The sequence below is a fragment of the Lipophrys pholis genome, assembly GCF_963383615.2.
Source record: "Lipophrys pholis genome assembly, chromosome: 8".
Taxonomy (NCBI): domain Eukaryota; kingdom Metazoa; phylum Chordata; class Actinopteri; order Blenniiformes; family Blenniidae; genus Lipophrys; species Lipophrys pholis.
The window spans coordinates 1146142-1167601 of record NC_137630.1 but is presented as its reverse complement, the minus strand read 5'-3'; the positions used below and the strand labels follow the sequence as shown (position 1 = coordinate 1167601).

Genomic DNA, 21460 nt, shown 5'->3' with positions numbered 1-21460 from the left:
TGCCAATACTGATACCGATACTGACACTGATGCTGATATTGACACTGATACTAGTGTTGATACTGACGCCGATGTTGACACCAACACTGACACTGACGTTGACACTGATGCTGATGCTGATGCTGATGCTGACGTTTACTAACTGATGGTGTAATTTCAATGGTACTTTGTCTTCATCAACATGTAAATAACTGGATTCTGAGAGAAGAACTGAGGTGAACTGATGCTGCTCAAAGTCTCTGGAGACAAAATGAGGCAGTGATCTGTGAAGTGTTCCTGTCGGCAGCTGTCAGCCACTAACAGCCAAACGAGCAGCATTTAAAACACACATGGGGCTGGGAGTCTGTACGGAACTACAGCCAGCGCAGCACAGACCCAGCTCTCTCTCTTTATAAGCGCATGTTTGTTGGTTTGGTTCACATGAGACGGACAGGAATGTTCATTCATACGAGGCAGCTTAACGTCCAGTGTTGATGCTGTTTCAGGGAATTGAGGAGAAAGTTCTGCTGACTGACCGAACGCTGAACTTCTCAACAACACGGGAGGAGAAAAACAGCTGCGACGCAAGACAGTGTGACAAAACGTTTCAATACACAATGAATTCCAGCTGACGTGACGAAAGCATGAAAGCAAATGGCTCACTGTGCATTTAGTGGTACTTTAAACCAGGACTGTCGAACACCAGGCCCGTGGGCCAAACCCGGCCCACAAGAGGCTCCAGTCTGGCCAGTCCACCAAGAAATTGGTACAAATATCAAACGAAACGTTGATTTTCTAACAAAGTTCTCAAGAGTAGTGGACAGAACCCCACACTGAGACCTGATGCTGCCATGAAACTACCACCTGGTTGCTATCAAACTAACCTCAGAGGGGGGGCTGTCAGGGGCGGTGTCGCGTCATCACCTAATTTGCATAATTGGATATAGGTGTGTAATTGTATGGCACGCTGTAGGAAAGAGGAATAATGTCGTGGAAGAGACAAAGTATTTAAAAAGAAACGCCCTGAATATGTTTAGAACTGCAAATGAGCTTTCTGCTGCTGATTCTAGTGTTTCTGTTTTTGTCATTGAAATAGGACTGTGTGAGTCAAAGGCAGTGATTGGCTGGATGTTTTAGTGGGATTGAAAACACATTTATATTGACTTGCCGCTCAGTAAAGTAGCGGCGGCCTTGTGCGGTCCCTTCTCAGTGTGGACGCAGTGTGGTGAGGGTGTCCTCTGGTCTGACTGCAGGAGGGAGGGAGGGACTGTCACGCTGACCTCAGGACGGGGGAGGGGCTCACAGCAGGACCTGCTGCTCATTGACCACAGTGACTGTAGAACCAAACCTGCTTTCACCTCAGAGGCGCCAAACGCACTAGAAAGTCGCCAGTAACCCAGAAAAAGTCGCTACATTTGTCGCTCGTCGCTTTTTACAAAAAAAGTTGCCAACAAGACCTGAAAAGTCGCCAGATTTAGGATGGAAGCAGCCGGAGGTCGTCCGAGTTGTTCTCTGTGACTCAGGTTAAACTTTCTCATTGCAGCGTCCAGCTCCTGTTGAAGCTCCTCCTCCTGTTCCTGAGAGGAGGAGCTCCTGCTGATCCTCCTGCTGATCCTGAGAGGAGGAGCTCCTGCTGATCCTGAGAGGAGGAGCTCCTGCTGATCCTGAGAGGAGGAGCTCCTGCTGATCCTCCTCCTGTTCCTGAGAGGAGGACCTCCTGCTGATCCTCCTGCTGATCCTGAGAGGAGGAGCTCCTGCTGATCCTCCTGCTGATCCTGAGAGGAGGACCTCCTGCTGATCCTGAGAGGAGGAGCTCCTGCTGATCCTCCTGCTGATCCTGAGAGGAGGACCTCCTGCTGATCCTCCTGCTGTTCCTGAGAGGAGGAGCTCCTGCTGTTCCTCCTGCTGATCCTGAGAGGAGGAGCTCCTGCTGATCCTGAGAGGAGGAGCTCCTGCTGATCCTCCTCCTGTTCCTGAGAGGAGGAGCTCCTGCTGATCCTCCTGCTGATCCTCCTCCTGTTCCTGAGAGGAGGAGCTCCTGCTGAACCTCCTGCTGATCCTGAGAGGAGGAGCTCCTGCTGATCCTCCTCCTGTTCCTGAGAGGAGGACCTCCTGCTGATCCTCCTGCTGATCCTGAGAGGAGGAGCTCCTGCTGATCCTCCTGCTGATCCTGAGAGGAGGACCTCCTGCTGATCCTCCTGCTGTTCCTGAGAGGAGGAGCTCCTGCTGTTCCTGAGAGGAGGAGCTCCTGCTGATCCTCCTGCTGATCCTGAGAGGAGGAGCTCCTGCTGATCCTCCTGCTGATCCTCCTCCTGTTCCTGAGAGGAGGAGCTCCTGCTGATCCTGAGAGGAGGAGCTCCTGCTGATCCTCCTGCTGATCCTCCTCCTGTTCCTGAGAGGAGGAGCTCCTGCTGATCCTCCTCCTGTTCCTGAGAGGAGGAGCTCCTGCTGATCCTCCTGCTGATCCTCCTGCTGATCCTCCTGCTGATCCTGAGAGGAGGAGCTCCTGCTGATCCTCCTCCTGTTCCTGAGAGGAGGAGCTCCTGCTGATCCTCCTCCTGTTCCTGAGAGGAGGAGCGTCTGCACCTCGTTAAAAGACGCCATGTTGTGTCGCACCTACGTTTCAATAAGCCAGTTAGAAAATCAACCTGTGAACAGGTGTCAGATGTGAACAACAACGGAGGTTCATGGTGATGAAATAATTAAATGTTGCGTCAAGTCCAGAGTGACGCTCGTCACGACCAATCAGCTGACGGCTGCGTTGTCGCTCCTCCTCACAGACCCGTTCCTCGCTGCTCGGTACCTCAACGGAGGGGGAGCGGAAAATCGTAGCTGGCCGTCGCGGGATTTTTCCGTACCTTCCAAAACTTTTTTAGTGAGACCACATGAAAAGCCGCCCCGCCCCGCGACGTTCCACAACAGAACGTGCGGTGGAACCGCGGCTTATGGCTCCATTTTACTGCAATGTTTCAGAACTGTCCGAGGTGCTGAACTGGTGTCTGTTGTATTTAAAAAGGATTGTCAGTGAACCGTCCAGAGTGGGACACGCAGGTCCAGGTCCAGGTTCAGGTCCTGGTCCTGGTCCTGGTCCTGGTCCTATTGGTACTAACTAGTAGTTGTGCACATGGTCAGTAGCTGGACAATCAGAACAATGTTTCCTCCATGACTCCCCTGACTAAAAGTGTGTGTGCGTGCGTGCGTGCGTGCGTGCGTGCGTGCGTGCGTGCGTGCGTTAACCTCGGGGAGGAACTGTGGGCCTTCTTGTGATGATGGAACTTTTCCAGAGTAAAAGTTTCGGGTCTGAATGTGAAGCAGACAAAGACTAAAGTCACTGCAGTGGAAGACAGACTGAGACGTCCGCCAGCTGACGAGCTCCACTTCCTCCGGGCTCCATGACGGCTGTGGGTCCCACGAGGACGTCCAGCGCTGGAGGCCCATCAGCCAGTTCAGGAGGAAACACCCAACCAGACGGTCCTCTCACGAGTCGAGCGACGAGACGCTGACACCGCCGCACAAACCAGAGGACGGCGTGGCAGGGCCAAACGGTTGCCATGGAAACTAACTCACAAACAGGTGGAGGAAACAGGAAGTCAGCCTCACGTCCTGCCGAAGTCTGGGTCAGTCTGAGGAGCAACTTTCCTTTAAAATCAGTCTGGAGGGATTCAGATCAAACTCCTTTCAGAAGAAACAGTGAACTGCTCTCAGAGAAGGACGCAGCAAATATACATTGAGTATGAAATCAAACATGGCTGCCTGAAGACGGCTGGAGAAACAGGCAATGAATAATCCTGCCATCATCCATCATCCATCATCCATCATCCATCATCCATCATCCATCATCCATCATCCATCATCCATCATCCATCATCCATCATCCATCATCCATCATCCATCATCCATCATCCATCATCCATCATCCATCATCCATCATCCATCATCCATCCACAAATCTTCACCCACCCCTTTGACACAGTTTCAATCAGTGCAGAAACAGAAGAGAAGAAGTTGACGTCCCTGAGCCTCAGTCTCAGTGTGTGTGTGTGTGTGTGTGTGTGTGTGTGTGTGTGTGTGTGTGTGTGTGTGTGTGTGTGTGTGTGTGTGTGTGTGTGTGTGTGTGTGTGTGTGTGTGTGTGTGTGTGTGTGTGTGTGCTCCACCTGAGGCAAACGCTGTTTCGTTTCCTTTTAATTGAAAGGAAAAGAATCGCAGCTATTCTGAGCTTCTCCTCTAAACAAGCAGACTACTGCTGGGACTCTGTCAAAGGTGGAGGTGTTCATGCTGCTGCACAGGCTGAGGGTGGAGGTGTTCACGCTGCTGCACAGTGAGGTGAGAGGGTGGAGGTGTTCACGCTGCTGCACAGTGAGGTGAGAGGGTGGAGGTCTTAATGCTGCTACAATGTGCTCATACTTCAGAAGAGTAAATGTACTTGAGTATTTTAACGGTATTTGAGAGTATTTAAAATTTTATTTAAAACGTTAAATTCAAGACTTCGCATGAGAGATGAAATAATGTGAGTCAAATGGAGGAAACTTCCTCTTGGTTAGAAATAGAATCAGGAGACGATACCCCACCAGACCCCACCAGACCCCACCCCACCAGACCCCACCAGACCCCACCCCACCAGACCCCACCAGACCCCACCCCACCAGACCCCACCAGACCCCACCAGACCCCACCAGACCCCACCCCACCAGACCCCACCCCACCAGACCCCACCAGACCCCACCAGACCCCACCCCACCAGACCCCACCAGACCCCACCAGACCCCACCAGACCCCACCCCACCAGACCCCACCCCACCAGACCCCACCAGACCCCACCAGACCCCACCCCACCAGACCCCACCAGACCCCACCCCACCAGACCCCACCAGACCCCACCAGACCCCACCCCACCAGACCCCACCCCCACCAGACCCCACCCCACCAGACCCCACCAGACCCCACCAGACCCACCCCACCAGACCCCACCCCACCAGACCCCACCAGACCCACCCCACCAGACCCCACCCCACCAGACCCCACCAGACCCCACCAGACCCCACCAGACCCCACCCCACCAGACCCCACCCCACCAGACCCCACCAGACCCCACCAGACCCCACCCCACCAGACCCCACCCCACCAGACCCCACCAGACCCCACCCCACCAGACCCCACCCCACCAGACCCCACCAGACCCCCACCAGACCCCACCCACCAGACCCCACCAGACCCCACAAGACCCCCACCCCACCAGACCAGACCCCACCCCACCAGACCCCACCAGACCCACAAGACCCCACCCCACCAGACCAGACCCCACCCCACCAGACCACACCCCCACTGACCCACACCCCACCAGAACACACCCCTACCAGACCACTCTGCTCTGAATCCTGATGAACAGCTGCCAACATCTGCATCTGTCAGCTTGTTGTCTGAACATAAAACCTGCTCATCACTTCCACATGATCTGCTTTAATCTGGACTAACACTCTGCGACAGAACAACAGTAATCTGCATGTGTGTGTCTGTGGAAGACACTGAGGCTGTTGGATGACGGGGGGGGGGGGGGGGGGGGGGGGGGGGGGGGGGGGGGGGGGGGGGGGGGGGGGGGGGGGGGGGGGGGGGGGGGGGGGGACAGAGCAGAGCAGCGCTGTGCTGCTGATTGGCCACTTTCCTTTGACTTGTTCTGCAGGTGAAAAATGAAAGAGGGAAAAACGATGGAGCTAAAACTGCACATGAGACGGGCTTCCTTCTGTGTGTGTGTGTGTGTGTGTGTGTGTGTGTGTGTGTGTGTGTGTGTGTGTGTGTGTGTGTGTGTGTGTGTGTGTGTGTGTGTATACTGTAAATCATCCTGATCAAGAACACACTCCCCTTGATGTTAACAGTGGAGCATTTTAAATGTTAACAAATGTCTCCTCACGTCTCCATCCGTCTCCTCCCGTCTCCCCCGTCTGCCCCCGTCTCCTCCTGTCTCCCCCGTCTGCCCCCGTCTCCTCCCGTCTCCCCCGTCTCCTCCTGTCTCCTTCCGTCTCCCCCGTCTCCTCCCGTCTCCCCCGTCTCCTCCTGTCTCCTCCCGTCTCCCCCGTCTCCACCCGTCTCCTCCCGTCTCCACCCGTCTCCTCCTGTCTCCTCCCGTCTCCTCCTGTCTCCTTCCGTCTCCTCCCGTCTGCCCCCGTCTCCTCCCGTCTCCCCCGTCTCCTCCTGTCTCCTCCCGTCTCCACCCGTCTCCTCCTGTCTCCTTCCGTCTCCTCCCGTCTGCCCCCGTCTCCTCCCGTCTCCCCGTCTCCTCCCGTCTCCCCCGTCTCCTCCTGTCTCCTCCCGTCTCCACCCGTCTCCTCCGTCTTGACCTGAACTGAACCTTTGCCTCAGGTAAAGGACTGAAGTACAGATGTGTGGAGGAAACGCTGTCCTGCTGCACTAGAAGCCTCAGAACAGGTTCCTCCATGGTGTTCAAACCGAGAGTCCTTCTGGGTTCTCCACATCGAGCAGAAGAAATGTGATCATGTGGAGCAAATCAATCTAACAGGCGAAGAAGAAAAGCTGGGAGTCACACTGACCAGATCCAGAGACGGAAAATATCTACAAGTCACCAGGAGCCAGCTCAGGACACGTCTCAACATCAAGACACATTCACACTGCTGCATGCCAGAACCTCTCCCACGAGCCTCTCCCCAGAACCTCTCCCCAGAACCTCTCCCCCAGAACCTCTCCCCCGAGCCTCTCCCCAGAGCCTCTCCCCAGAACCTCTCCCCAGAGCCTCTCCCCAGAACCTCTCCACGAGCCTCTCCCCAGAACCTCTCCCCAGAACCTCTCCCCGAGCCTCTCCCCAGAGCCTCTCCCCAGAACTCTCCCCAGAACCTCTCCCCAGAGCCTCTCCCCAGAGCCTCTCCCCAGAACCTCTCCCCAGAACCTCTCCCCAGAGCCTCTCCCCAGAACCTCTCCCAGAACCTCTCCCACGAGCCTCTCCCCAGAGCCTCTCCCCAGAACCTCTCCCCAGAACCTCTCCCAGAGCCTCTCCCAGAACCTCTCCCCAGAACCTCTCCCCCGAGCCTCTCCCAGAGCCTCTCCCCAGAACCTCTCCCCAGAGCCTCTCCCCAGAGCCTCTCCCCAGAACCTCTCCCCCGAGCCTCTCCCCAGAACCTCTCCCCAGAACCTCTCCCCCGAGCCTCTCCCCAGAACCTCTCCCCAGAACCTCTCCCCCGAGCCTCTCCCCAGAGCCTCTCCCCCAGAACCTCTCCCCAGAACCTCTCCCCAGAACCTCTCCCCAGAACCTCTCCCCAGAGCCTCTCCCCAGGTACGCTCACCTCATACTCCTCCATTATACTGTCCTTGTTGAGGCTGGACCACAGGGAGCTGAGTGAGTCCAGTCTCAGTGTCCCTCCAGCTCCACGTCACTGCTTCTTCACATTTTCACTCATTTTACTCCACGTTCTCATCTAGAGATCTTGTCACATAGACTGGCAGCAGATTTACACCTGGACTCTGTGGACGGACAATCACACTGTGACTGATCATCACTGAAGCGTCAGGAGGAAAACCTCGGCTCTGAAAACTTCCCTGAAACAGCGTTCGGTGCTGTCTGAAGCTCTCATGCACCTCATCATCACAACGACGGCACAACTTTCCAATCCCACCAAACCAGAGAAACAAAGTCAGCGATTCAGAGAAAACATGGCAGCAAAAACCGAGTAGAAGATTACGTACTGAATCTCTGCGGCTCCATCAGCTCCTGCTGCTGCTCCGAGTCGGTGAAGCAACTGACACAGAGAGGAGAGCAGGGAGCTCTCTCTACCACTCTCTCTGTATCTCTACCGCTCTCTACCACTCTCTCTGTATCTCTACCTCTCTCTACCACTCTCTCTGTATCTCTACCTCTCTCTACCACTCTCTCTGTATCTCTACCTCTCTCTACCACTCTCTCTGTATCTCTACCTCTCTCTACCACTCTCTCTGTATCTCTACCTCTCTCTACCGCTCTCTCTGTATCTCTACCGCTCTCTACTACTCTCTCTGTATCTCTACCTCTCTCTACCACTCTCTCTGTATCTCTACCTCTCTCTACCACTCTCTCTGTATCTCTACCTCTCTCTACCACTCTCTCTCTGTTTCTCTACCTCTCTCTACCACTCTCTCTGTATCTCTACCTCTCTCTACCACTCTCTCTGTATCTCTACCTCTCTCTACCGCTCTCTCTGTATCTCTACCGCTCTCTACTACTCTCTCTGTATCTCTACCTCTCTCTACCACTCTCTCTGTATCTCTACCTCTCTCTACCACTCTCTCTGTATCTCTACCTCTCTCTACCACTCTCTCTCTGTTTCTCTACCTCTCTCTACCACTCTCTCTGTATCTCTACCTCTCTCTACCACTCTCTCTGTATCTCTACCTCTCTCTACCGCTCTCTCTGTATCTCTACCGCTCTCTACTACTCTCTCTGTATCTCTACCTCTCTCTACCACTCTCTCTGTATCTCTACCTCTCTCTACCACTCTCTCTGTATCTCTACCTCTCTCTACCACTCTCTCTCTGTTTCTCTACCTCTCTCTACCACTCTCTCTGTATCTCTACCTCTCTCTACCACTCTCTCTGTATCTCTACCTCTCTCTACCGCTCTCTCTGTATCTCTACCTCTCTCTACCACTCTCTCTGTATCTCTACCTCTCTCTACCACTCTCTCGCTGTTTCTCTACTGCTCTCTACCACTCTCTCTGTATCTCTACCTCTCTCTACCACTCTCTCTGTATCTCTACCTCTCTCTACCACTCTCTCTGTGTTTCTCTACCTCTCTCTACCACTCTCTCTCTGTATCTCTACCTCTCTCTATCACTCTCTCTGTGTCTCTACCGCTCTCTACCACTCTCTCTCTGTATCTCTACCTCTCTCTATCACTCTCTCTGTGTCTCTACCGCTCTCTACCACTCTCTCTCTGTGTTTCTCTACCTCTCTCTACCACTCTCTCTCTGTTTCTCTACCTCTCTCTACCACTCTCTCTGTGTCTCTACCGCTCTCTACCACTCTCTCTCTGTATCTCTACCTCTCTCTATCACTCTCTCTGTGTTTCTCTACCTCTCTCTACCACTCTCTCTCTGTATCTCTACCTCTCTCTACCACTCTCTCTCTGTATCTCTACCTCTCTCTACCACTCTCTCTGTATCTCTACCGCTCTCTACCACTCTCTCTGTATCTCTACCCCCTCCCTCTCTCCTACATGTCTGTTCCTGTGGAGGTCTCTCGGCCCTGATGCTGCTAACCTCATTTTCCTTTTTATTGCCTTTTCTCATCTCTCACCTCCCAGTCTGCATCACTTCTTCCTCGCTACTCCGCTACACTGTTTCAATGCAAATCTATCTATACATCCATCTATCCATCTATCCATCTATCCATCTATCCATCTATCCATCTATCCATCTATCCATCTATCCATCTATCCATCTATTCATCTATCCATCTATCCATCTATCCATCTATCCATCTATCCATCTATCCATCTATCCATCTATTCATCCATCCATCCCCCCTCATCGTCAGAGACTGCACACACCCTGGATAGTTCGGTCTGCTGGCCTCTGGCAGGAGCAGCTTCAGCCTGAGGAGCAGAAGCCAGCGACCTGGTTCTGGTTCTGGTTCTGGTTCTGCAGCAACTCCAGCCTGAGGAGCAGAAGCAGGCGACCTGGTTCTGGTTCCCTCCTCAGAGCAGTAAACAGTCTGTGGGTCTGAGGACGAAGCAATGCCCGGTGCAACATTAAAACTCAATCCAGTGTAACACCCTCTCTTGTGTGACGCTGCGTCTTTATTATACTTCATGTGTGTTTTGTTGTTTTACTCTGAAACACTTCTGAAGAATAAATGTGAGGCTTTGCAAAGAAATGTCTTTCACATATGTGCCTCTCTTCCTACCTCTCTCTCCCTCTCTCCCTCTCTCCCACTCTCTCCCCCCTCTCTTTTCCTACAACCCTTTCTCTGTTGCCATGACGATCGGGGTGTAAACTGCCTTCCACATGTTGGAGGTGGGTTAGAATTATTATTGGATGTTTCTTTGTGAATCAGATGTGATCAAATCTCCCGTTAGCTTGTCAGCTCACCATCAGTCTGAGAATAAAGTGAAGGACCTGCGAGTGGCGGCAGTGAAGAGTCCATTAGTCCGTCCAACAAACCAGATCAATGAGGTGAAACGCGTCACAAACCAATCTGGTCACTTGATTCAGCCTTCATGTAAACGTGACAGTCTGATTGAATTGTGCTTCCTGTTGAGTTTCAGTCGGGATTATCGATCCTCCGCTGCTGGATTATCGATCCTCCGCTGCTGGATTATCGATCCTCCGCTGCTGGATTATCGATCCTCCGCTGCTGGATTATCGATCCTCCGCTGCTGGATTATTGATCCTCCGCTGCTGGATTATCGATCCTCCGCTGCTGGATTATTGATCCTCCGCTGCTGGATTATTGATCCTCCGCTGCTGGATTATCGATCCTCCGCTGCTGGATTATCGATCCTCCGCTGCTGGATTATCGATCCTCCGCTGCTGGATTATTGATCCTCCGCTGCTGGATTATTGATCCTCCACTGCTGGATTATCGATCCTCCGCTGCTGGATTATTGATCCTCCGCTGCTGGATTATCGATCCTCCGCTGCTGGGTGACTGATCCTCTACTAGACAACTGAACAGTGTTCAAACACACCTAAACACGTCCAGCTGCCCGTCTCTGCATTTTCCACCATCAGCAGGAGACAGTTGATGGAAGTGAAGAGAACTTCTTCTTCCACCAGATGTTTTCCTCCAAACATCCAAACACTAATAGAAAACATGAATCTGCTCAGTCTGACCTCCACTCTGGTCCACGTACCTTCCTGAGGAGGGGCCAGGTGAGGGGCCAGGTGAGGGGTCAGGTGAGGAATCAGGTGAGGGGTCAGGTAAGGCCAGGTGAGGGGTCAGGTGGGAGGCCAGGTGAGGCCAGGTGAGGGGTCAGGTGAGGGGTCAGGTGAGAGGCCAGGTGAGGGGTCAGGTGGGAGGCCAGGTGAGGCCAGGTGAGGGGTCAGGTGAGAGGCCAGGTGAGGCCAGGTGAGGGGTCAGGTGAGAGGCCAGGTGAGGGGTCAGGTGAGAGGTCAGGTGAGAGGCCAGGTGAGGGGTCAGGTAGAGAGAAAGGTAGAGAGAGAGGTAGAGAGAGGTAGAGAGAGGTAGAGAGAGGGGTAGAGAGAGGTAGAGAGAGGTAGAGAGAGAGGTAGAGAGGTAGAGAGAGGTAGAGAGAGGTAGAGAGAGAGGTAGAGAGAGGTAGAGAGGTAGGGAGAGGTAGAGAGAGATAGAGAGAGGTAGAGAGAGGTAGAGAGAGAGGTAGAGAGAGGTAGAGGTAGAGAGATAGAGAGAGAGGTAGAGAGAGAGGTAGAGAGAGGTAGAGGTAGAGAGATAGAGAGAGAGGTAGAGAGAGGTAGAGAGAGAGATAGGGAGAGAGGTAGAGAGAGATAGAGAGAGAGGTAGAGAGAGAGATAGAGAGAGAGGTGTGTGTGGGGGGGGGGGGGGGGGGGGTGTAGCAGTCCTCACTGTAACCTTAGTAAATAGAAAAGTCTTGAGTAGAACCTTAACAGTAGAACCTGTTTCAGCCTCCCTAACTGGATCTGGGATGTGGTTCCACATCAGAGGAACCTGAAAGCTGAAAGCTCTACCTCCATTCTACTTTTAGAAAAGCTAGGAACCTCCAGTAAGCCAGCACTGTGAGAACCAAGAGTTCTTCTGGGGAGATCTGGGACCAGCAGTTCTTTAAGATCTGATGGAACCTGGTTGTTCAGAGCGTTCTAAGTTAGAGGGAGGATTTTAAATTCTCTTCTAGATTGAACAGGGAGCCAATGAAGTGAGGTTAGTATTGGAGTGAGCTGATCTCTGGTGCTGGTTCTGGTCACGACTCTGGCTGCAGCATTTTGAATGAGCAGTTATTGATTCACCCTGATAATAGGAAGTTACAATAGTTACTCTGGAAGTAACTAATGATGGATTACTTTTTCAGCATCACTCTGAGTCAGCATGTTTCTAATGTTGGAAATATTACGGAGGTGAAAAAAGGCAGTCCTGCAGATTGTTTAATGGTTCCCAGGTTCCTCACAGTGGTACTGGAGGACAGAGTAATACCATCTAGTAGTACTAGATCTTTAGATCATTTCTCTCTCACATGTTTTGGGCCAAATATAATAATTTCAGTTTTATCAGAGTTCAGGAGCAGGAAATTACATCTCATCCAACCTTTATGTCTTCAAGACAGCTTCTAGTTTAGAACGTTGGTTATTATCCTCTGGTTCCATAGATCAATAGATTTGTGTGTCATCTGCATAACAATGGAAGTTAATTGAGTGTTTTTTAATTATATTCCCTACAGGAAGTATGTATAAAGTGAAAAGTATAGGACCTAAGACAGAACCCTGTGGAACTCCATGTTTAACTTCAGTCTGGACTGAAGAGTTATCATGAACATGAACGAAGTGGAACCTGACTGATTAATACGATCAGAACCAATTTAGTGCTGCACCTTTAAGCCCAATGATGTGTTCTAGTCTCTGTAATAGGTGGTTCTGATCAATAGTATCAATGTTCTGATCAATAGTACCAATGTTCTGATCAATAGTACGAATGTTCTGATCAATAGTACCAATGTACTGATCAATAGTATCAATGTTCTGATCAATAGTACCAATGTTCTGATCAATAGTACCAATGTTCTGATCAATAGTACTAATGTTCTGATCAATAGTACCAATGTTCTGATCAATAGTACCAATGTTCTGATCAATAGTATCAAATGCAGCACTGAGATCTAACAGGACCAGAACAGAGACCGGTCCTTTGTCTGAGGCCAAGAGACGATCATTAGTAACTTTGACCAGAGAGTCTCTGAGCTCTGATGACTGGAAAGACTCAAATAGGTTATTTTTACTTAAATGGTCACAAAACTGACTTGTAATCACTTTTTCTAGGATTTTAGAAATAAAGGAAGGTTGGATATTGATACTCAGTGACTGAAACTACTTCCTGTAGGATTTTAGAAATAAAGGAAGGTTGGATATTGATACTCAGAGACTGAAACTACTTCCTGTAGGATTTTAGAAATAAAGGAAGGTTGGATATTGATACTCAGAGACTGAAACTACTTCCTGTAGGATTTTAGAAATAAAGGAAGGTTGGATATTGATACTCAGAGACTGAAACTACTTCCTGTAGGATTTTAGAAATAAAGGAAGGTTGGATATTGACCTGTAACTTGCTAAGACACCTGGGTCGAGGTTAGGTTTTTTAAGAAGAGGTTTAACAACAGGAACCTTAAAGGCTTGTGGTACATAACCTGTTATTACAGATTGTTGATCTGATCTAGTATTGATGTACTAATCTTGGGGAAAATATCTTTAAACAGTTTAGTGGGGATTGGATCGAGCAGGCAAGTTGTTGGTTTAGATGAAGCCACGATTGAGGATAACTTAAGGACTTCTATAGGGTGGAAGCTGGATAACTGGAAATCAGGTTCCACTAACTAGTCTGAAGATGTGGTTGATTGATCTGCGACTGCACTGGACAGTGAGTCTTTAATTTGATCCCTAATAGTTAGAATCTTGTCATTAAAGAAGTTTACGAAGTCATTGCTGCGACTTTTTGTCAGCCTGGCTATAGTACTGAAGAGAAATCTAGGATTGTTCTTGTTTTCTTCTATTAAGGAGGAATAGGAGGTATTTTGGGTTTTATAAAGGGATTTATTTATAGATTAACAAACTATCTCTCCAGGCTGTTCGAAATACTTCTAACTGAGTTATGTACCATTTCTTCTCTAATTTTCCTGCTGATTTCTTTAAAGTTCTCATTACCATTATACCATGGAACTATCCTCCTCTGAGTTGTTGCATGTATCTTTAAGGGAGCAATGGAATCAAGTGTAGAGTGAAGTAAGGCTGCTGTTCCATCTACAACCAAGTCAGTTTGAGTAGGGCTAATGCTAATGCTAGTGCTAATGGTGTGACAGCTGTTTACTGCTGGATCCACGGATGGAACTGAAGTCCGTATTGATGGGAGTACTTCCCTGACTTTGGCTCCAGCATTGAATGATCTCTTATATTTCAGTTTATTTTCCGGGGCTATGAAGCCAGTTAATGTAAATTCAAATGATGTCAGGAAGTGATGAGACAACAGAGGGCTGAGGGGAAGAACCATTAATTGATCAATGTCACTACCATAAGTGAGGACAAGATGAAGCGTGTGATTAAGATAATGAGTGAGTTCATTCACCTTCTGTGAAAATCCCATTGTGTCCAGTAAAGAGCTAAATGCTATGCTAAGGCTCATTGTCAACATCTACATGAATGTTAAAGTCTCCCACTATAAGGACTTTATCTGAGCTCAGTACTAAAGTAGAGAGACATTCAGAGTATGGTCCAGGAGGACGGGACACTAGGACAAGTAGAACTGCTGCTGGGTTTTCTGGTCAGAGTCATGAGATCCAGAGTGAGACTTTCAAAGGGTTCTGGTTCGTTTTAGTTCTGGGATCAATAAGAAGACCAGAGTTCTAGATACATGCTCCTCCTCCTCCTCGTCCAGTTCCTCCAGGGACATGATGGTTAACATGAGTGGTGGGAGCTGCTTCATTTAGGCTGAGACATTCATCTCTTTTTAACCAGGTCTCAGTGAGGGGACAGACATCACATTAGTCATCTATTATCAGATCACTTACAAGTAAAGATGTAGACCAGAGAGAAGGAATATTTAACAGTCCACTTCTGATCGTTGTGGGATTTTGTTTACCTCTGGAGGTAGTTTAGATCGAAAAATCTTCATCATGGAGAGCTTCATCATGTAGATCTTCATCATGTAGAGCTTCATCATGCAGAGCTCCCTCATGTAGAGCTTCATCATGTAGATCTTCATCATGGAGAGCTTCATCATGTAGATCTTCATCATGTAGAGCTTCATCATGCAGAGCTCCCTCATGTAGAGCTTCATCATGAAGAGCTTCATCACACAGAGTCTCATGTGGAGCTTCATCATGAAGAGCATCACGCAGAGTCTCATGTGGAGCTTCATCATGCAGAGCTCCCTCATGTAGAGCTCCTTCATGTAGAGCTTCATCATGCAGAGCTCCATCATGTAGAGCTTCATCACGCAGAGCTCCTTCATGTAGAGCTTCATCATGCAGAGCTCCATCATGTAGAGCTTCATCATGAAGAGCTTCATCACGCAGAGCTCCTTCATGTAGTGCATCATGTAGAGCTTCATCATGAAGAGCTTCATCACGCAGAGCTCCTTCATGTAGTGCATCATGTAGAGCTTCATCATGTAGAGCTTCATCATGCAGAGCTCCCTCATGTAGAGCTTCATCATGAAGAGCTTCATCACGCAGAGCTCCTTCATGTAGAGCTTCATCATGCAGAGCTCCATCATGTAGAGCTTCATCCCGCAGAGCTCCTTCATGTAGAGCTTCATCATGCAGAGCTCCATCATGTAGAGCTTCATCATGAAGAGCTTCATTACGCAGAGCTCCTTCATGTAGTGCATCATGTAGAGCTTCATCATGTTGAGCTTCATCATGCAGAGCTCCCTCATGTAGAGCTTCATCATGAAGAGCTTCATCACGCAGAGCTCCTTCATGTAGTGCATCATGTAGAGCTTCATCATGTTGAGCTTCATCATGAAGAGCTTCATCATGTTGAGCTTCATCATGCAGAGCTCCCTCATGTAGAGCTTCATCATGAAGAGCTTCATCACGCAGAGCTCCTTCATGTAGTGCATCATGTAGAGCTTCATCATGTTGAGCTTCATCATGCAGAGCTCCCTCATGTAGAGCTTCATCATGAAGAGCTTCATCACGCAGAGCTCCTTCATGTAGTGCATCATGTAGAGCTTCATCATGTTGAGCTTCATCATGCAGAGCTCCTTCATGTAGTGCATCATGTAGAGCTTCATCATGTTGAGCTTCATCATGCAGAGCTCCTTCATGTAGAGCTTCATCATGCAGAGCTCCCTCATGTAGAGCTTCTTCATGAAGAGCTTCAACGTGTAGAGCAGTGCCTTTCAGCCACAAGCAGTGAAGGAGGCCAAACATGATTTCTCATCATTTCATCATGTTGGAGTTCAGACATGATGTTTGCTCCCTCTGTCTGCAGCAGAAGGAGCAAACTAAATGTAAAATATGCCGATTGAACAGAAACGAGTGCAGCGCAGGAAACAGCTCAGTTATGTACTTGAACTCAGCTTCAGCTTTGAAGGATTGAATAGTTTATAGAGCAGCGCCCAACCCCGGTCCTGGAGGGCCAGTGTCCTGCATGTTTTAGGGTACGTCCAAAAAGTCCCTCCTATCTCCTTATCTATCGACTTTACCTTAACCCTGTGGATGACGTCATGGGGTTAAGGAAAGGAGTTAGGAGGCTTCCTAAAGGAGTTAGTGAAAGGTGTTAGGAGGCTTCCTAAAGGAGTTAGTGAAAGTTGTTAGGAGGCTTCCTAAAGGAGTTAGTGAAAGGTGTTAGGAGGCTTCCTAAAGGAGTTAGTGAAAGGAGTTAGGAGGCTTCCTAAAGGAGTTAGTAAAGGTGTTAGGAGGCTTCCTAAAGGAGTTAGTAAAGGTGTTAGGAGGCTTCCTAAAGGAGTTAAGGAAAGGTGTAAGGAGGCTTCCTAAAGGAGTTAGTAAAGGTGTTAGGAGGCTTCCTAAAGGAGTTAGTAAAGGTGTTAGGAGGCTTCCTAAAGGAGTTAGTAAAGGTGTTAGGAGACTTCCTAAAGGAGTTAGTAAAGGTGTTAGGAGGCTTCCTAAAGGAGTTAGTAAAGGTGTTAGGAGGCTTCCTAAAGGAGTTAAGGAAAGGTGTTAGGAGGCTTCCTAAAGGAGTTAAGGAAAGGTGTTAGGAGGCTTCCTAAAGGAGTTAAGGAAAGGTGTTAGGAGGCTTCCTAAAGGAGTTAGCAAAGGTGTTAGGAGACTTCCTAAAGGAGTTAGTAAAGGTGTTAGGAGGCTTCCTAAAGGAGTTAGTAAAGGTGATCACGGTGGTGAGGCAGTCAGACAGCACTTTCACTTTGTGATGTTGGGATTTATGGTTGGTTATTTGCATTAAATTACTGTAAGTAATGGATTACTGAAAGTAATAAATCACTGGAAGTAATTTATGAAAAATGTTAATAATTAATGGGAGTAAATGGTCATTTACTCATTAACAACTCCCAAAGTAATCAAGTAATTACTTAAAAGTTAATAAATTATCAAAAATAATTTAATAATGAAAAACTATTGATTTGCATAAATTTGTTATTTATCTATTAATAATAAATCGGGGCACCACCAGATAAACTGGAAATAGCTAATACCAAAATATCAGTCTCGTTTGTAAAAGATTTATTTAAGTTAGTTAATATTTCCGTGTAAAATATAACAATCTTAAATAAAAGGGAAGGTGTGAGATCCGAGCACAGACTGTTACAAACCAGTGAATTGTCAACAATAAATACACAATAATCACACAAACATCTGGGCCGTGACGGCTTTATCAGCGGCACATTGAAACACATTGCGTGTTAGCTTCACGCTAATCTAACAATCTCTCTGCCCAGACAAAGCTCTTACTGTCCGGTTGTTTGGTGCTGGACAGAACCGTCCGTGGTGCCGTTGGTTCTGTGAGGCTGTGGTAACTGGTTGTTACAGAGGCCTGGCTTCAGCTGCAGGAGTGGACAGCGAGGCAGCTGAAGGGGGAGAGGAGAGGCTGGCTCTGGTCTCCAGAATCCCCCAAATAAGGAAAAATGAAGAAGTAGTCCAAGCCGGGTCTTTGGCCTCTTCCCTGCTGTTCTATGTCCTGTTCATTGTTCCTGGTGTTTCTCCTCTGTCACACAAAATGCTTGGAGGAGTTCAATGGAATCTTCAGCCCAACATTACGTCATAATACTGCGACGGCGGTTCTAGTTAGTGACGTCATAATACTGCGACGGCGGTTCTAGTTAGTGACGTCATAATACTGCGACGGCGGTTCTAGTTAGTGACGTCATAATACTGCGACGGCGGCTCTAGTTAGTGACGTCGTAATACTGCGACGGCGGTTCTAGTTAGTGACGTCATAATACTGCGACGGCGGCTCTAGTTAGTGACGTCGTAATACTGCGACGGCGGTTCTAGTTAGTGACGTCGTAATACTGCGACGGCGGTTCTAGTTAGTGACGTCATAATACTGCGACGGCGGTTCTAGTTAGTGACGTCATAATACTGCGACGGCGGCTCTAGTTAGTGACGTCATAATACTGCGACGGCGGTTCTAGTTAGTGACGTCATAATACTGCGACGGCGGTTCTAGTTAGTGACGTCATAATACTGCGACGGCGGCTCTAGTTAGTGACGTCGTAATAAAGCGACGGCGGCTCTAGTTAGTGACGTCATAATAATGAGATGACGGCTCTAGTTAGTGACGTCTGCCATGGTGGGGAAAGAACTACAAGTTTCTGAAAATGAACTACAAAAAGTTCCTCTGGGTTCTAGATGATTTCAAGTGGTTCTAGGCAGATTATTACTTTGGTACCTTACATGATCTGCTCCTTTTTCAGTCATCCTGAGTTTCCCTGAACGCTCCGATGAGCGGGTTCCTTTAAATGTTGTCGCCGCAAGGAATTGTGGGGGAACATGAGCTGGTCTCCTTTGGTAAAGGAAGCATCATTGTTTCCTAGGCTAAAGGAGGTTCTAAAGGAAGCATCAGTGGTTCCTAGGGAGGTTCTAAAGGAAGCATCAGTGGTTCCTAGGCTAGAGGAGGTTCTAAAGGAAGCATCAGTGGTTCCTATGGAGGTTCTAAAGGAAGCATCAGTGGTTCCTAGGCTAAAGGAGGTTCTAAAGGAAGCATCAGTGGTTCCTAGGCTAAAGGAGGTTCTAAAGGAAGCATCAGTGGTTCCTATGGAGGTTCTAAAGGAAGCATCAGTGGTTCCTAAGCTGAAGGAGGTTCTAAAGGGAACATCAGTGGTTCCTAGGCTAAAGGAGGTTCTAAAGGGAGCATCAGTGGTTCCGCGGCTAAAGGAGGTTCTAAAGGAAGCATTGAGCCTCCTTTCCTTTACTTATTGAGAATTCAGACAGTCCTTATCATGGCCGCCACACAGAACCCTTCCAGGGTGAAGGAGTAGTGGACAGAGAAGGAGACAGGAGGGACAATGAGGACGTACCCATAGCTCCTCCCTGCTTCAGCATACCTGAATCTAATGATGATGTCATCACCAAGGTTGTGAAAAAGCCCAATCAGGAGCCCCTCATTGGAATCAGGTGTGCTGCAACTGGGAGGAGCGCCACCTGCAGGACAGGGACACTGGAGGACCAGGGGTGGACACCACTGAAACATTCAAACTCACAGAGGTGGAAAGTAAGAAATTACATTTACTCGTATTCCTGTAAATCAGTGTTTTTTGTGTACTGTTGTTTTGAAATTCAGCACTTTTATTTGAGGATATTTTTTATTAAAGTGGAGTACTGTACTATCATTTTAATCTTGCCTTTTACTGAGTACTAATCTAATTAATAAATTAATGATTAAGACATTTGCACTCTGGATATATTGATGTAACAAGCAACATGGAGGACCTCCACCGGAGGATAAGCACTTCCTTGAAGCCAACTGCAATGGAATTTGGTTTTGATCTGAACGCTGCAGCCGGACCTGATCCTCCTCAGACTCCGCCCACCGCCCACTTTGAAGAACCAATCCTGTGGCACACTGACTGAAACCACCAAGAGGAGGAGACCTTGGTGAAACAGGAAGCTGAACTGCAGTCAGAGAAAGAATATCTGGTGAACAAGCAGCTGGATCAGAACCAACTCCACCCAGCTGGATCAGAACCAACTCCACCCAGCTGGATCAGAACCAACTCCACCCAGGGGACGAAGGTGGAGGAAAGACTTCAAGGCTTCTGTAACCCAGCAGTTTGACTGAACGTTCAGGAAAATAAAGGAGCATGAAAAATCTGACAAATAATCCACCGGAGCAATCAGCAACCTCATGGAGCAACTTTAACCTGCAACACCCACATGGAGCAACTTCAATCTGCAGCAACCTCATGGAGCAACTTCAACCTGCACCACCCACATGGAGCAACTTTAACCAGCAGCAACCTCATGGAGCAACTTTAACCTGCAGCAACCTCATGGAGCAACTTCAACCTGCAACACCCACATGGAACAACTTTAACCTGCAGCAACCTCATGGAGCAACTTCAACCTGCACCACCCACATGGAGCAACTTCAACCTGCAGCAACCTCATGGAGCAACTTCAACCTGCACCACCCACATGGAGCAACTTTAACCTGCAGCAACCTCATGGAGCAACTTTAACCTGCAGCAACCTCATGGAGCAACTTCAACCTGCACCACCCACATGGAGCAACTTTAACCTGCAGCAACCTCATGGAGCAACTTTAACCTGCAACACCCACATGGAGCAACTTCAATCTGCAGCAACCTCATGGAGCAACTTCAACCTGCACCACCCACATGGAGCAACTTTAACCAGCAGCAACCTCATGGAGCAACTTTAACCTGCAGCAACCTCATGGAGCAACTTCAACCTGCAACACCCACATGGAACAACTTTAACCTGCAGCAACCTCATGGAGCAACTTCAACCTGCACCACCCACATGGAGCAACTTCAACCTGCAGCAACCTCATGGAGCAACTTCAACCTGCACCACCCACATGGAGCAACTTTAACCTGCAGCAACCTCATGGAGCAACTTCAACCTGCAACACCCACGTGGAACAACTTTAACCTGCAGCAACCTCATGGAGCAACTTTAACCTGCAGCAACCTCATGGAGCAACTTCAACCTGCAACACCCACATGGAACAACTTTAACCTGCAGCAACCTCATGGAGCAACTTCAACCTGCACCACCCACATGGAGCAACTTCAACCTGCAGCAACCTCATGGAGCAACTTCAACCTGCACCACCCACATGGAGCAACTTTAACCTGCAGCAAGCTCATGGAGCAACTTCAACCTGCACCACCCACATGGAGCAACTTTAACCTGCAGCAACCTCATGGAGCAACTTCAACCTGCAACACCCACATGGAGCAACTTTAACCTGCAGCAACCTCATGGAGCAACTTTAACCTGCAGCAACCTCATGGAGCAACTTCAACCTGCACCACCCACATGGAGCAACTTCAACCTGCTCCACCCAGAGCAACACAGTCCCTACGATAACAGAAATGTGTTTTTGCTGGTTAAACATGAAACTCACTTTAGATTTAAAACTTTCCTTTTGCTGAATTACATCGTTGACAGTCAGCTTCTATCACCAATGTCCAGCCTCAGTTCTCCACCACACCACCCTTCAGACACTTAGCTCCACCTCCAGCCTCATTTCACCACCGCACCACCCTTCAGATACAGCTCTTACCAGCGTTGATGCAGTTTGCCGACAGGAAGTGGCTGCAGGGAAGGCTGGTGTTGCTCACAAAAGAGTGGTGGTCCATGGTCACCGTGGTCCTGGACCTGAGCGAGGGGTTGGGAGAGTCAGTTACCATGGC

General features: G+C 49.0%; 1 protein-coding gene across 1 annotated transcript in view; it reads right to left on the bottom strand.

The window, feature by feature from the left end:
• Positions 1–21457, bottom strand: part of plch2a (phospholipase C, eta 2a) — a gene marked incomplete at its 5' end in the record, with an annotated part of 145593 nt that extends 124136 nt beyond the window's left edge. Inside the window, one exon of the mRNA XM_080468603.1 lies at positions 21331–21457. Coding sequence (XP_080324729.1) covers positions 21331–21457 — 127 coding nt within the window. The remainder of the gene's footprint in view (positions 1–21330) is intronic.
• Positions 21458–21460: the final 3 nt, after the last annotated feature.